The sequence below is a fragment of the Numida meleagris genome, chromosome 1 (assembly GCF_002078875.1).
Source record: "Numida meleagris isolate 19003 breed g44 Domestic line chromosome 1, NumMel1.0, whole genome shotgun sequence".
In the NCBI taxonomy this organism is placed as follows: Eukaryota; Metazoa; Chordata; class Aves; order Galliformes; family Numididae; genus Numida; species Numida meleagris.
In genome coordinates, this window is record NC_034409.1 from 180,326,408 (window position 1) to 180,343,605 (window position 17,198).

Sequence of the window (17,198 nt, forward strand, 5' to 3'; positions counted from 1 at the left end):
GTCACTTCCGCGTCCGCGCCGTCTGCGTCCGGGTCGCCGCCGTTCCCTCCGCAGCCCTCGCCGCCCGGTTCCCCGCTCCCGCCTCGGACGCGACGCTCACCGCTCGGACCGGCGCGGCGGCGGCGAGGCCCGGTCCAGCGCGGCGGGGAGCAGAGCGGCAGCAGCGGTGCGGGACGGGGCCGCTCGCACCTCCGCTTTCGCCAAGCAGCGGCGGCCGGAGCGCTGAGCCCGGGGGGCCCAGGCGGCGAGCCCCCGCAGCGGGGCGGCCCCCGGCCGAGGCAGAGCGATGCCGGTGAAGAAGAAGAGAAAATCCTCGGGGCCGGCGGCGGCGGCGGACGAGGCCGGCCTCAAGAAGTGTAAACTCGGCAGGTAGCGTCTGCGGCGGGCGGGCCGGGCCTCCGGCGGCTGTCGCCGGTTGCGGGTCTCGGCCGGGGAGCGGCCGCCCCTTTGTGCCCGGCGGTGGCGGTGCTCGCGGCGGCCGCTGAGAGCGGAGGAGGAGCGCTGCGGAGCTGCTCGCGGCCCCTGCGGGCTTTGCCTGCCGCTGTAGTGCTGGGTTCGAGTCCAGCCCCTGTCCTTTGCCTCGCTCGAAGCTCACGCCTGGTGCCGGCTGGGCTCCTCTTTCGTGCCGTTGGCGGTACGTGGCGAGAAGTCGCTTTTTTGTAGCGAAATGGTCGGTGTGCCCCAAAGCAAAATCGGGAAGGGTTTCGCTGATAAAGGCAGGACTCTGAAGGATCACAGAATCTTAGGGTTTGGAAGGGACCTCTGCAGATCACTGAGTCGCACCCCTTGCTAAAGCAGGTTCCCCGCAGTAGGTCGCACAGGAGAGCCCCGGCTGGGGCTTCTCCATCTCCGCAGAAGGAGGCTGCACAGTCTCTCTGGGCAGCCTGTTCCAGGCTGTTCCTGGCTCTGACAGTAAAGAAGTTCTTCCTCTTGTTTGTATGGAACTTCCTGTGTTCCATTTTCTGCCCATTCTCCCTAGTTCTCTTGCTGCATGAATAGAGCTTAGTCCCATCGACTTGAGCCCTGTATTTTAGGTATTTATAAACAGTGATGAGTTCCTTGTCAGTCTTCTCCAGGCTGAACAGCCCAGGTCTCTCAGCCTTTCCTGATACTGGAGGTGCTCCAGGCCCCTCATCATCTTTTGGCCTTCCACTGAACTAGAAGTTCCTTGTCTTTTTTGAACTGAGGAGCCCAGAACTTGGTACAGTGTTCCGGATGTGGTCTCACCGTCTGGATCCAAAAGGGTCTTGTTGATTGACACGCATAAAGAGACCACTCAAGTCATGCTGCCTGAAAATGGACATTAGAATGGTACGGTGTAGCAGCAGGAGCATCCCATGTGACTTTGCATAAGAAACCATGGGCCTTCTCCATCTCTTAGAACTTTCTAAGCATAATGGTAACGTAGTGGTTACAGCAAACATCCTGAAGACATCAGAATACAGCAGACTTATGAAATCAGTGCTACAGGAATGGCTGTTGCAAGAAACTGTGGCATACACTCTTCCTCTTAGGTTGACCAAACTTGAACTTAGAGCAGAAGCACCTCGCCTTCTGTTTTGTTATGACCGTTCACTGTGGGTAACTGCTCCAGAGGCTGCTTATTGCGGGTGCCCATCTTTTATTTTCAGTCTGAATTTATTCACAGCCACTACTTAATAACCATTGTTCTGCTAGCATTGCTGTGGAATCACAGAAGAGCCTGAGCTGGAAGGGATCGTTGAGTCATGCTTTACGTAGTGCGTCTTTCTCATGGTTCTGCCTCCTAGAGCATTCGGCAGTTGTGTTTTCTGATGCTTACTATGTTAAGCAGTCTAAATTCTTCTGGTTTGTATGACAGATTTTCAGTTTCCTTGCCCATCATAGCCCTTCTCTGCAGCTGTTCCAGTTTCAGTTGTTGAACACTGATAACCAAAATGTCAATCTTAATTTCTTCTGACTTGGAAAAAAATCTTCTGAACGCTGCTTGAAAAAAAAAAAGCTCTAAAATAAAGTAGGAGTCACTGATTTAGCTGGTCACAAAATGGTAAAGATATGAGCGTTTCTAATACTGTGTTTACATGTAGCAATATATTGGTAATATTATTTAATGAAACATGTAATTACAAACAGCTATACGCTAAAGTGGTTGAAACCAACATGCAATAGTATGACTGTCCTTCTTTCTAGTGACTTGTGTTATTAATGGCATTTGGGTATTTGTGTTGTGTATCTTGAATTGTAGTTTTCAGAACATAAGGCTTCATCTTAGCACTTTTCTCCTAGAGGAGCTTGAAGCAATGCATAGGAGCTGAAATTGTTCAGCATCTGTAGAATTGAACCATTCTTTTCCTATTTGACATTTTTCTTTTTAAAACGGCAGTCTTGGAGCTGCATAATTTTAAATCCTCTCATATAATCTACTGTCACTTCATTCTTAGAAGTAATCTTAGCACGTTCCAGAAGTACTCTTTGACAGGAGAATGCATTGTAAAGGTGCTGTAACTCCCTCCTGAATAAAGATGTTTTCATGTAGTCACTGTTTTTACAGGAAACAATCAGTTATTTTGTGCATTCTTTCAAAGAATGACAGGTTACAGAAATTGACTTCCTGGGGCAACAGGGTCGTGTGCCACATAAGGAAGGTAATGTGCAGGGTGGGCGCTGTCCGTGCACAGCAGTTTGGGTCTTTCCATAGATTGTGTATTACTATTCTGGTATGTGCACCAAACAGCCATGGAACTTAGAGGTTTAGTTATATACTTAATATAAACAATCTGACCGAGATTTCTTCCCAAATTTGGGTGCCTAAATATAAATAGCCTGACTTTTAAATATGTCAAACTCCGCAGCTCCTGTTGACCTAAATTGGATCTGTGCATATTCAGCACCCTTGATTGAAGATCATGCTGCTTATTAGAGACCAACGTTAAAGTCTTTATTATAAAAGTAGATGAGGCATTTGAATTACTGAGAGGTGATGTTTTGAACATCTGCATGTGGATATTTGGTTTAATATCTGTGAGGTAACAATATTTCGGCATCTTAGCAAAAGCAATAGTTGGAGTAAATCAGACAAAGGTAAGGTTGCGTTTCAAGGTAATTTCTTGTTCCAGTGAGTGTTGAAATAGGACAACTGACGATTGCCCATTAAATTCAGCTTTTTATGTATATTGACTTCGTAAAACAGTTGACTTGATTTGAAATAAAAATAAACAGAATATAACTGCTTTTCCATTTCTCAAAATAACACTTCTTATCCTTCTGTTTCTATAAGCTATTGCAGGTCACAAGCCTCTGGTAAAGTCATAAGCGGAGAAGAACATTTTTCAAGCAAGAAGTGCCTAGCATGGTTTCATGAATATGCAGGTAATATGCAATGTATTCATATTTAAAATGGCACGGCTTTGTTTAAAACAAATCAATATGTCAAATATTATTTTGCTTTGTGTCCTCCTGGAGACATAAGTATGTCCGTATTTACTTCCTTGTAAAACACACTTGAATTTGTATGAGTTTTTCTAACACTTTCTCAGGGTTCATTCTCTTTCATGTTTTTCTCTTCTTTCTCTATGCTTTCTAATTTTTCACAGCATTCTTCAGAATGAAATAACTGATATTGTATGGTATTCAGTGTTGAACTGAGTGATTCTACTGCTGATTAGGAAAGGACAAGTAGAAGTTGGGACCGTGAGCGTTTAGATAGAAATTTATGTCTTCAGTGATCTTGTTTGTAATCAAATCCGAATAATAATGAAATAACTGTTCATGATCTAAGCTCCATGTTTTCATCTTCTAGAAAAATGTTGATAGATGCTTATACTGGTTCTGCAGGGAATCTGTCCTAACATGTTTGATGTCATAAATAACAAATGTCTCATTCACAAACATTAGAAATAGCCGTTTGCAAATAAATTAACTCACTCCCCAAGTAATAGCTGCCTTGAGTAAATGTCTAATGTATATTGCAGCAATTGTTTAACAATTATTGCAGTTTATTTACTGATTCTATAATCAGACGTTCTGTATCTGTAAACTATGATCAGTTCCTTTTCTTACCTAGTCACTAGTTGAAGTCCATCATAACTAATTGTTGACTAAAACTCTTTATTGGCTCATTTCTCAGTGTGAAATTAGCTGGTGTTTTATTTTCCAGGACTAGGTTTGAGTATGTGATTCAGAACCAAAACCTTGCTGACAGTACTTCCAGAGTAATGAACTACTCTTGATTCTAGTAATCTGCTTTCTCAATTAGACTTGATGTGTACTGTTTTGAAGTCTTTCCTGTGGAAAATTTCCTCTCTGTTCTGTTGATTTTCTTCTTCTGTGCAAGTAACTCAAATGCCTTTAATTTTTTAAGGCCTATAAATTTTATTGTTGTTGAATCAAGAATTCAGTGTAGGGAATTATACTTGCTAGTTAACCAGTAATCTAAATATGCCATATCTTGTATCTCTTTGGAATTTAAACAAAGACAGGACAGCATTTTTTTTCTTTTAAGTAGCAACATTTGCCAAAAATATTCCGTAGTATGTCAACAAGCCCCCTGATAATATTGGGTTGCCTAGCAGAAGTTGTTCTTGGAACAAGCTTAGCAAAAATAGCTGAAACCAGAGGGATTCAGAGAAACGGTACATTTTGCAGTGTGTCCATATGTGCTCTTTAAATGCGCTATATTGCTGCCTTTTTAGGCATTCTTCATGTTAAATGTGAAACATAACAGCATAATATTAACTGCTCTGGTCTCAGTTAAGTTATTTTCATTGTAGTCAAGGCTTTTATTGCTTTACACCTAGCATTTTTTTTCAGATTTATTATACTGCTTAGTTCATACAGAGTTAAACTTCTTACCAGAATCATTATCTGCTATGTTAGTGCAAACCCATAATGCTAACACTACTGAATGAGTGGTATGTGTAATGGTAAGTCAGAGAGATCTAGTGTTTTTGTACTGGTAAAATGACTATTTGAAGAACATCATTCATAGGGCAGAGATGATACTCGCTGAGTTTAGCTGTGTCAGTGTGACGCTCAGTAGATGCTTATGAAAACCCACATAAGCGAAATAAAATAGCTTGCATACTGTTACGGGAAGGCAGTTCACAGCACTTCTGTATTCATTTTGCTTTTAGTCTGTACGGTTATTTCATTGATGACAAGTATTTCATACCTGTCTGCATGCAGCTGATACAATGGTTCTAACACAAAATCTACTTAATAAAGTAATGCAGTCTTTTTAAAGATAGCTTGTATGAAATGTTACATAATTCTTTTGTCTAACCCTTGAAATGTGGTAGTTCAAATGTTACTTCTTTTTTAATTCAGTTTGTTTTTGGTCTTGAAGGTCCTGATGATGTTGTGGGGCCTGAAGGAATGGAAAAATTCTGTGAAGACATCGGTGTTGAGCCTGAAAATGTAAGTTTCTTTCACAGTACTAATAACGCTTTTCTACTGGATTAGACTTAGTTCTGTGTACAGCTCTTCATTTCAGTAAGCAAAGAGTTGCATATCTTGTTTGAGTGCTTGGATTTTTCTTCATAGAAGTCTAGAAATCAGTTTTTTTCTTACATACTAACTCCTTTTTTTTCCCCTTGTTTGTTTCCACCAGATTATTATGTTAGTTTTAGCCTGGAAGCTAGAGGCTGAAAGCATGGGATTTTTTACCAAGGAAGAATGGTTAAAGGGGATGACCTCATTACAGTAAGAGGGTTTTTGTTTGTTTTTTACATATCAAATTTGAACATTCTATTAAATCTTTGTACTTGTAGCTTAATGAATCTTGCCCACTATTCCTTGTACGTTGGCAGTAAGACACAGAAACTCTTGGCTCTTGGTCTGGTTTCAGTCACCAGCTGAAAGTAGCTATTGTATTTCATCAGATTGGGAATCTGACGACTTCACTAAAAGTTCTGTCTAACCTTAATCAGGTTTTGATTGCATGTTAAAATATCAGTTATCAGACACGTGTTTGTGGAGATCTCAGATCTGCTCCTGTCTCAGCACTGGTATTCTGAGAAGCTGGTTACTGATAACTGAGCTTTATAGATGAGGACTTATTTTTGATAATCTGTTGATTGTTGTCTACTAGATACATGTCAGAACCCATTCTTAATTGCTTAGGTTGAATGATGCTTTCTCAATTTATAAATAGATTCCCAAATCCTTCTGTGAGTAGGATTTTTTTTTTGTGAGATGCTAAAGAGCATGTTCATTTGTGTAACTAGTTAGGTTTTGGTGAGGCTTGGCTCAGCTGTTGTTTTGTTATTTATGAAACTTAGGATTCATGAATGTTTTCAAGGGTGACCTGTTACGATACTGCATTCAATTAAACTGTATACATTTTTAGCTGTACTACGTACATGAGTATAAGTCAATTCTCTGAAGAGCTTAATTTTTATGCACAACTAGAAGGCTTCAAAAATCAGCCGGTCTAGCAGAAGGTATGCACAGACATGCATGGAGTATGACAGCTCTTCAGAGCCGATACTGTAGACTGAATTTGTCTGTAATAATCTAGTGTAGACGGGAATCAAATCTTCATCTTAAGAATAGAGCTTGTCATGCTGTACATGTAATGTGTTTAAGACAAAAATGTATTTTACTTTTGTGCATTTTTATGTAAACAGAAATCGAAGCACCTACCTAAGCCTAAAACAGTTACCTGGGGGAAGCAAAACGATGCAATCTGTACTAGTACCAGGCTGTAGACCAAGCATCTGGATAAACTTGTGATGCTCAAATGAAGGAACTGAAGACTCAATGACTTAAAAGCATAAATCTGTAGACTTGTGTTCTTTGTGCTTACTGGGAAGGGAGGATCATAATAAAGGACTCTGCAGGGGGTGAGGGAATCTAGGTTCTGATTAGAGGTTTGACAGAAATTTTGAAAGAGAAGGATTTGCACTGTTAGACCAGCAGTGTCACTATATTCTTGCATAGCATTATTACAGTTTTGCATGAAGAAATTACACTGGAAGTATTAAAAACTCAGCGTGTATTCTAAGTCTGATCTGTATTACGGAATCCTTATTTCAAAATGCATGAACGGCCATGTAATGTAATTGCATCAACAGCACTGGGTGGAATTCAGCTTCAGGTTAAGACACCTAAACGTGTTAATGTGCAAGAGCTGGATTTCGTAGGCTCTTACTGCCGTTTCTGGAGATCTGGTCAATGCACTGGAATGTAAGGTGGCATTTACACCAAGGCCTAGTGTCTGGTCAGCTGAGTTACTCTTATAGGTTGCTTGGCTAGAGCTCTAGGAATGGCAGCACCTGAAGCTGAAGACATCAAAATGTAAACTCTTGGCTACAATTAAATGCCAGCATTTGGATGCCTGAATCATTCTTCATTTGCAGGTTTGTTTTTATCTGTGGTCCTGTGGTCTTGAAATTTCCTCTTACAGAGGAGAAAAATAGCTATGTGGTATGGTATTTATTGTCAAAATTAAGGTGGATCATGCATTAAATGGCAGTTTATCATACTTAAGTTACAGAAGTGAGGATTCTAGTATGTCATGTTGGTAGGGTGATCCCTGACATTTACATATATATGAAAGCTGGTTCCCTGAATCTAAACTAACCATCTGAATGTCTGAAGCTCTTCTCGTTGTCAGCAGAGCACCTCAACTGTGCAGTTTATTTCAGCCTTGATAGGATGAAATGAATAGCCCTCAGCAAGTGACTGTTTACTTACATTTTGCTTTCAAGTCATTGGAGGCTGAATAACTGAAGCATTGAACTCTAGGTATATGACAAATGGCTGAGAAGGAGATTTGTGTATTTGTCAACTGTGGGCTTTACAGATCTAGAAAGTAAAACATCTAGTTGCAATATGAAGGCTGTCACTTTGCTTGCTGGTAATAAAAGGCTGTCTTGGTGCTTCTTTTGTTAAAAAAAAACTTGATTCTCACCCATCTCAATATCTTGTTCGCAGTGCAGACACAGAAACAGCTGTATTTATAAAAGAGTAGTTTGGAAACTCCTTAGTGCACCAGTGTGAACAGAATCACTGGCTGGATGTGGAAATGGCTTTAAGAGACATGTCCCTGTGTCAGACCTCAGAGTAGCGCATGTCTGAATGTATCAGTTAATCTACTTGGTTTTAAATAGGTTGACAATAGCTGAACAGTCTTGATATTTAATAATTAGCACACTTTCATCCTAATTTTGTCAAGGAAATTACTTCTGTGTTACATATGTATCGTAGAATCATGGAATGGTTTAGATTGGATGAAATATTAAAGACCACGTAGTTCCAACTCCCCTGCTGTGGGCATGGCTGCCACCTGCTAGATCACGCTGCCCAGGGCCCCATGCAACCTGGCCTTGAACATCTCCAGGGATGGGGCACCTGTAACATTTCTGGGCAGCCTGTGCCAGTGCCTCACCACTCTGAGTAAAGAATTTATTCCTAACATCTAACCAAAATCTCCCCTGTTCTAGTTTTAAACTGTTACCACTATACTCCATGACAAAGAGTCCCTCCCCAGCTTTCCCTGCAAGCCATTTTTAGGTACTGGAAGGTCTCTATAAGGTCTCCTCAGAGCTTCTCTAGGCTAAATAACCCCTGCTCTCAACCTGCCTTCATAGGAGCAGTGCTCCAGCCCTCTAAGCATCTTCATGACCTTCCTCTGGACCTACTTGAACAGGTCTATGTCCTTCTTGTGCTGGGGGCCCACTTACGATACTGCAGGTGGCGGCTAACAAGAATGGAGTAGAGGGGTAGGATCACCTGCCTTGATCTACTGGCTGTGCTTCTTTTGATGCAGTCATGATATGGCTTTCTGAGCTTCAAACACACGTTGCCAGCTCATGTTGAGCTTCTCGTCAACCAACATCCTGAAGTCTTTTCTCATCAGGGCTGCTCTCAATCCATTCTCTGTCCTGCCTGAGTTTGTGCTTGGGATTGCCCCGACCTAGGTGCAAAACCTTGCATTTGATAGTTCTGAACTTCATGAGGTTCACGTGGGCCTACCTCTCCGGCCTGTCCAGGTCTCTCTCTGTGGTGTCCCTTCCTTCCACTGCATTGACAGCGCCACTCAGCTTTGTGTCACTGGCAGGCTTGCTGAGGGCACATTCAAACCACTGTCCCTCTTGCTGATAAAGATGTCAATTAGTGCTGGTACCAATACCGACTGATAGCTACCAATAACAGAGTAGACAGTAATAGCAATTTCACTTTGTATTTACATTTATAAATATTTGAGCAACTTTAACAAAATGTTTTGGAGGAAATGTAGGTTTACTGGAATTTATATTTATTTTATGATAAATTATCTCAATGGAGTTTCATTAAGCTGTTTATCTATTTTGTTAGCAATATAAGCACCATAAGTTTTTATAATTTAAATCTGCAACGTAATTAGCTAATAGTTTTATTTAGCACTGATCTTAGTTTGGACTTTGTGCTGCCTTACCTAGACACTGCTAGAGACAATAACGAAAAGGTTCCACTGAGCAAAAAGGCTCCACAGCTGGAATCACTACATTTTTCTCATTGCAGCTGTTAGAACCACATGTGTGTGTGCACAGGCTAGCAGTACTGAGGAATACTGAGGTACAGGAATATCAGCTGCAGGGAAAGTACTGCATCAAAGTGTGACATCTTAGCAGTGTGCTACGTGGCTCCTGAATTGCCCTTTGCTTGGGGCTTCTGGTGCAGATCCTTAAGGAATCTGTTCTCTGAGAGGCAGGCTGCCAGGAGGCAGACATGTACTAGAGGAAGTATTTACACGTATATTCTCTGCGTTTCTGAAAGTATTGTTTCTGTCAAACAGTACGGGAGAAGGTGGATTTTTTTAACGCAACACAGCTGTTAGGTTATAATCACATTTTATTTTCATAAAATAACAACTATTCTTTTAGAGTGAGCCTTTCCCACAGGATTTACATGAGTAAATTACATTCTCCAGTGCCAGCGTTGGTGAAGCTAACCAATTTTTTTATTATGGAACAAGTCATTGCTAGGTAAAGCGCGGGAAGACTTTCCTTCCTGGGGTTAGCCTTAAAAAGGGGTTTTGCCAAAGGGTTTTCATGCCAGCTCGCAGGCCGGTCAATTCTTGCTCAACTTGTGAGTTTTCAGTTGAATAGCGACTGACTAGTCCAGGTGATGTAGGCTTATCAGAGCTTGCATTTATCTGTCATAAACCACTACCAGACCTCAGTAAGTTTTGCTAAGTGCCTGCTGGATCCTGCTGCTCACACAGGTAGAGACTTGGAAGTGTTTATTACTTTTTGGTTTTTATTTCCAAAGGTATGTGGAACAGAATCCAGCTGTAAGTAAGGGCTTTATCACTTTAGTGCATGTTGAGTATTGTTGTCTTCCAATTTTCAGAATGATTGAAAGATAAAGTGATGGGTATTATTACAAACTGCAAAGTATGGCATAGAAAGAATTCTTTACTTCTAAAGTTGATGGATTTAAAAAAGCTGATGTTGCTGATACTTAAACAAGTTATTGTTTTTTTAACTGAACCGCAGCAATCATCATTTCAATAAGCTGCAAATACTGAGCACATCCAGTGTTCAAGGCACCTTCACAGTATTACTAGTGTGAATGTGGTGATTGCATTTTAGTGTTTTTTCGTTTTTTACACTTCCTGGCATTTTTCATGGTTCAAATGTTTTGTTTTGAACTTCTAACATCATTTGTTCTCCTTTATTTTAAGGTGTGACTGTACAGAAAAGTTACAGAGTAAATTTGACTTCTTGCGGTCACAGCTGAATGACATCTCATCCTTTAAGAATATCTACAGATATGCCTTTGATTTTGCAAGGGTAAGACTGCTGGAATGTTAGAGAAGTTCTAATTTTAGTTATTCAATGAACTTGTACTTCAGTGTTCTTGTGCTTTCTTTATTTAACTCTAGGATAAAGACCAGAGAAGTCTTGATATCGATACTGCAAAATCTATGTTAGCGCTTCTGCTTGGAAGAACTTGGCCGCTGTTTTCAGTATTTTATCAGTACCTGGAGGTAGGTGTTTCCTTGACTTTTAGAATGATGACATGCTAGTTGGGCTGTTTCCTGAAAGGATTTTGGGGCTTGTGTTGTTTGGGTCAAGAATGTAGCCGTGTTTCTCCTTTTCCCTTCCTCAGGCTCCTTCTGAAACAGTGATGTTCTTATATGTGTCACAAATCCCTTTGCCTCACTCCCCTTCTCTAATCAAGGGCAGCAAAATTCCATCTTAATTAGGCTATAAAGGTAAAATTAGTAGAGTCTATCTCTTCAGCTACACATGAGCTGAATTTCAAATTTGTCTTGTGTAGATATGATGTGTAGGTACCTAAAGCTGTGACTGCCTCTGGAAGATTTTTCTTAGCTACAAGCCACTTAGTAGTGTGGATGCATATATATTGCACAGTGTACTAGGCTTGGGACTTTAAAATCAATGATAAGTTGGAAAATACATGTCCTTACAATAATGCTATTTTATACCCTGGAGAAAAGATTCTTGTAGCTGTTCATTCTGGAAAGGCATCTGTGCTAAGCACGCCTCACTCAAGGGCAAGATGAAAACTTAACAGTTTTTGAAACTTCTGAGGAGTGAACTGATTTCAGTTTTGCTTTGACCTTCTTTCAAGAAACTATTTTATGTAATTTTAGAGCTATGCAATATGTGCTGCGTAGTCTTCTTAAAAACTGGAAAACCAAGGGAAAAGTAGCTATTGTTGCCCACTGAATTTTTTTTAGGAATGACCGACTGAAGATTGCAAATGAGAGAAACTGGAAAGAATATACAACATTATCGTATCAATTGACATTTTAATGTTTTGAAATTAAATTGTTTTCCCTAGCAATCGAAGTATAGAGTCATGAACAAGGATCAGTGGTACAATGTGCTAGAGTTCAGCAGAACTGTCCATGCAGATCTTAGCAACTATGATGAAGATGGTGCATGTAAGTAATCATAACATTTTCCTTATTCAGCTATTATTATTAGCATTTTTAATTGGCATGAAACATGAGTACACTAAATAGCAGAAGCAGTATTGTAAGGTAAAAACAAATTATTTTCCAAAAATGTCTAGATAAACTGTCCTAACAGCCACTCGCTTTGAAACTGCAGATACTAATGTTAGAAGCAAGTCTGTAGCATGACAGTGTACTTAAGGATCTAGTGAAGCTGCTTACTACATGAAAATACTATTTCTAAGCTAAACTATAAACAGCAGAGTCTTATTTTACACTAATACAAGATAAGTTCTAGTTAAATTATAAAGTAGCCTAGCTGCTGGTACTTGAGAAATGATTTATGAGCTTGAAGTCTATGCTTAGCTGATAGTCAATCCTACAATGACTGAATTGCAGTAGTTATCCAGTTTTTTGTTCTGCGTTTTTAATTATGTAATTCCAAAGCTTCCAGCAAGCAGGAGTTACTTTCCCCGTTCTAGAATATACTCTTATCTTGATGCTTTCCATTCAGTTCAGTACACCTGTTATGTGTGTCAGGAACACCTTTTTTCATAGTTCATTGTGTAGTGTTATTCATGCCACCCTTGGATTGAAGTGATTGTTGTCATGTTTGGGTTTTTGTAAGTGTTTGGCTGTAAGGGTTAACATGGATGTTGCCTAGACTCAGTTTTAACCTCCATATGTTGAGAGAAAAATGTTTGAAAGACACTGGTACATATAACTGAGTTTCTTCTTTTTGTAGGGCCGGTACTTCTGGATGAATTTGTTGAATGGCAGAAAGTTCGTCAAGCATCATAGCACGAATTTAAAAGAAAATGCAAGGTTTTTTTTGTGCCCGCCTGTACACAAACTAATGAGAAAAACAAAGGATTGCATTTTCATTTTTATGAAAGACTTTACAGTAATTTTTTTCCTTTTTTAAGGAAGTTTTCTTGTTACATGTGATATGGGCATTGAACCACACCTCTTCTGAGACTGAAAGTTGGAGTTCTTGTTTTGAGTCTTATGTTTATAGCATTTATTTCAGAACAATAAAGATTCAGATTTGTGACAAAGGCCTAAAAGTGAAGAATGTCCCTTGAATGTGAGTGTGGTGTCTATTTCTAAAACCAAATCTTTAAGATTATCTTTCTCAGAAGTGCCCTTTGCTATGATTTATTGAGACCTTAAAAATGTTTAACTGGCACCGTTGCTTGCTGGTGGTATGATTGTCTTGTGCAAGAAACATTAGAAAGAATGATTAATTATCTGAGCCCTGGGTGGGGGTGTGTTAACTTGCATATTAAGTATTGGTCATGGGTTGTGCCACAGTTTTCAGCTCCTTCTGGAGATAAAGGCCTTAAACTCTTTGTTTTGTTTTATTCGTTCTCACCCAGTGGCATGGCATTTAATGGCAGACGCTTTCTTAAGCAGAAAGGTGTAGAGCACGCATGTGGCCGTGTATGCGGGGTAGCTGAAAACTAGTCGCCTGTACTTCAGATGTCAAACACAGATACTCTGGTACAGTAGTGCAGCTTCAAATTTTTACTACAGTTTAGACTTCAAGTTACTTTGGATGAGAAGTACAATTTTTATTTTAAAAGGGAAAGCTGGAAAGACATGGCTTCGAGCTTTGCTTCTTACATGTTTTAGGCTGGAAGCATTCACAGCATGACTTTTTTATCTCTCTTGAAGTTTTTCTATGATCTAAGAAAGACTTAAATCATCTGCTTTTGACCTGTCTGTAACAGGCTATTAATTTTTACCCTGTTATTCATGTGTTGAGCGCAATACTTACTGTGATTGCCCGTTTAGGCTCTCAGTTTTTGTGACAACCTTTAAATACAGTAAAGTTTGTCACTCCACCTTTCTGCCCAGGAATCTGAATGCCATCCTTAAGAAGGAAAAGGATTTTAATGAGTAAATGTAAGAAAACAAAATAGGAGAGAATGAAGCATTTGTAACTTCTACTTTATTATATAATTAATTCTTTAGACTGTGATAATGCCATGAGACTCCAGTCAGTGATCAAGGCCTCATTGTGCCAAATACTTCAGCAGCTTGAAATGAGAATAGACAATGTAAGCTAGGCATGACTTGAAGATCTTTGCCTCAGGGAAATTACTTCTGTTTTGCACATCCCTTCTTCAGGCTAACAAGTGTGAATTTTCCTATCATTAAGGAAAGCTTCATTCCAAGACAATGGATTTTTTTCTTTTTATTTTATTTTTATACAGTGATGGGAAAAGGGTGGGAGGGAAGGGTGAAGAGACGGGAAGAAATAGCAGTAGGAAGTGGGACAAAACAGAAGTGTGCCCATGCTCTCATTGTATTAAAGGAACACTTTTGCTACTTGCCGCTCTCTGAAGCTGCTTGCTGTTGGGACTGCGGGCGGTAGCATCAGTCAGTGGTGTTCCCTGGGCCATTCTGCAAGTCACCTGATAGTGCAGTTGAGCCTTAGAAGTTTGGTTCTGCCCAAGCCAAAAAAAGCTTTGGAATGAAGAAGGAAAAGGAAAAAGTTGAGATAGTGGCAGATCACTGTGCATGTACAGTGGCTAGTTTCTGTGTGCATGGAGACACATGCACTATAGCTGTTCTATTTTTCCACCTTTTTTAAGGAAAGTACTTTAATTTTAGACCTTGCAAAGACTTCAGCAGTTCTCTTAAATAGGTTTCAAGTTGTCTGTTTGCATTGCTGATGATTCTGACTTCACCCATAACAGAGTGCCTTTTGTTTGGAAATTGCCCTACGGTACAGAAATTCAGTGCCAGAAGGAGAGTAACTTCAAGAGTCCCAAGAGCCACTGATTGAGTTCCTAAGATGCACAGGATAAAGATACACCAATTACTTCTAGGGAAGTACTGCTGTATATTAAATCTCTGCAAGGGCACTGATTCTGAAACGACTTTCTAAAATTCACTTCAGTGACTCTCCTAGCTTAGTATGTTTAGTCCCAGTTATAACTGGAAAATTCTCTTTCCAGGGGTTTTGAAATACAGGTAGAAGTTAAACATTTTCTAGTGTGGCTGGAAGAAAAAAGACAACGCCTCTTTTAAGTAATTGCAAGCTGTTCTGAATTCAACTTAAACCAGTTGGTCTTAGAGGCTGGTGTTAGTGTCTAACAGTAGGAGTGATGCATCTACCAATCCAAGACGGTCAAGTACTTACAGTTAAGGTGTAAGGCGCTATGTGATGTATCATTTGTATCTCTGTTAAGGTTTTATCAGTATTCCGCTAATAAATCCACATTTCAGGGGTTTATAACTTGGTTGTGTGTGTGTTGGAAAATCATCAGTTACTGTAAAACTTTGACTGGGAATGAATGTATTTAAACTACTTAAAATCAATATAGTTTTTCAAATTTGAATAAAATAGGATTTTAAGTTATGTTTTTGTGCTCTCAACTGCATTCAGATTTATTGTTTAAATGTGAACTAATGGCTTGTACAGTTTCATTGTGAGCTGGTCACTTTTATTCGCTGTCTTTTTTTTATTAAATCACGCTTACATTGTACTGTGGAGAAGTGCCAAAGCTGTTTATTTATTTTTGTGTTCTATTTTGTGCACATCCACAAGCCAAAACTGAGTTCAGCTAAATGGTTTCATTAGCCTTTAATTCTTAATTTTGCTTTGCTCAGGTGCATTTTGATCTCTCAAATAAGGAAGTGACACCTTTTTTTGCCATATCTTATGATGAAAGTTCACAGGTGAAATATGCTGCCATAGCTATGACAAATAATAAAAGCAAAGGTGAAATGTCTTCCAAAACTAAATCATAGTGATGTCTGTCTTGACGTTATAAACTTCGCTTTAATCTCAGTTTAATTTCTTTACATTAATTCTCTGTTACATAGCTAAATTTTTCTCAGCGATTAAACAGCTAAGTTTTGGGTTTTTAATCAGAAAACACCCACCTGTTCATGGAAAAAGCCATACTGGTAGATTGGAATGTAATATTTCTTCTATGTAAAAATGTGATTTTGAATTAAACAGTCATGTATGTTTACCTTTGTCTTTAACTGTATATGTACTTTTGATCACATTATCTTTACTGTTTAAACATATAACTCTTTACTAATGGCTGTAATTTCACATTTCTATATAGTGGAACTTGAATTTTGCATTTAGATACAAATTTGGTACCAATCAGACATTTTCCTTCCCCTCTCCCGAAGGAGACGCTGTAGTCTATACTTTGGTTGTTAAGGATTTGTCCTATCTTTCAAAGCTTTCAGCTGATACATTGATACTGACTGGAAAAAAAAATCAAAAGGGACCATAAGTTTAATGTTTATGATGTTTTGTTCATTTTTCTTACAGCTGGTGAACAGTTCTTTCAATGCAATGTGTACAAACTTGTACAGGTTTAGCTTTGAGTATGATGAATAAAAGTGTTATGTAATAGGGCAGAACAAATGTTTTTTGTCATGCTGCCTTTTTTAGTTTTTGTTCTTGTGAATGTATGGCTGTTCTTAATCACTGAAGGACTTACCGTCAGCAAAATGGATCAATCTAATTTCTAGCCTAAGCCTCAATGAATTCTTTACTACTCTGTGCACCTGCCAGCAATAGACCCTGATCTTAACTGAGAGCTATAGCAAATGCCATCTTTGATCACGTTCACATTGGTGGATGGTGATATAAGGTAGCAGACCTGGTAGTTAACTGTCCCGAATCATGCATTCAGTCAGCCTTGCTCCAACAACCAGTTGCAAAGCATATGAATGAAGAGAGATTTAAGTTTTTTCTTCCTCCCCCCTCCTGTATTTGCTTTTAGGAAATTACGTGTTTATGTTTTGTGCCCATTACTGAGACAAGAGGCAGTGGGCACAAACTGGAACACAGGAGATTCCAGTCTGAGCACCAGGAGCATTGCTGTGCTGTGCAGGTGATAGAGCACTGAGGCTGTGGGGTCTCCTCCTTGGGGATCTCCCAAAGCCGCCTGGATGTGGCCCTGGGCACCCTGCTCTGGGTGTCCCTGCTGGAGCAGGGCTTGGGCCAGAGGGACCTAGAGGTGCCTTCCATCCAGATTTATCTGGCTGTTTCTTAGAATGTTCTTTCATAGGGATTTTTAGAGCACGTTACAGAAGGATGAAAGCCAGTGTCCTGCCATGTGTTTGTGTGAGTTAGTGCCACTAACTACCACTTGTTCTGTTACTTGGCACTTTCTCATTATTGAGTTCCCATGCCATACCTGCCTTAGGACACCTTTCCTTCCTTGAGGATCATCTGTCTGTCTCTAACCTAAGGAAAGGCCACTTTGTTGTCTCTGCAGATCCGCTTCCATCTTCTTTTGATGCTGAAGTCCCTCCTGAGTCAGAGGGA

General features: G+C 39.9%; 1 protein-coding gene across 1 annotated transcript; it reads left to right on the forward strand.

Moving 5' to 3' along the window:
- Window positions 52-16,011, forward strand: DCUN1D5 (defective in cullin neddylation 1 domain containing 5). Its single transcript, XM_021380846.1, has 8 exons — window positions 52-369; window positions 3,257-3,348; window positions 5,324-5,394; window positions 5,588-5,679; window positions 10,649-10,757; window positions 10,850-10,954; window positions 11,776-11,878; window positions 12,636-16,011. The coding sequence occupies exons 1-8, from the start codon at window positions 287-289 to the stop codon at window positions 12,689-12,691; spliced, it is 711 nt and encodes a 236-aa protein (XP_021236521.1). The 5' UTR covers window positions 52-286; the 3' UTR covers window positions 12,692-16,011.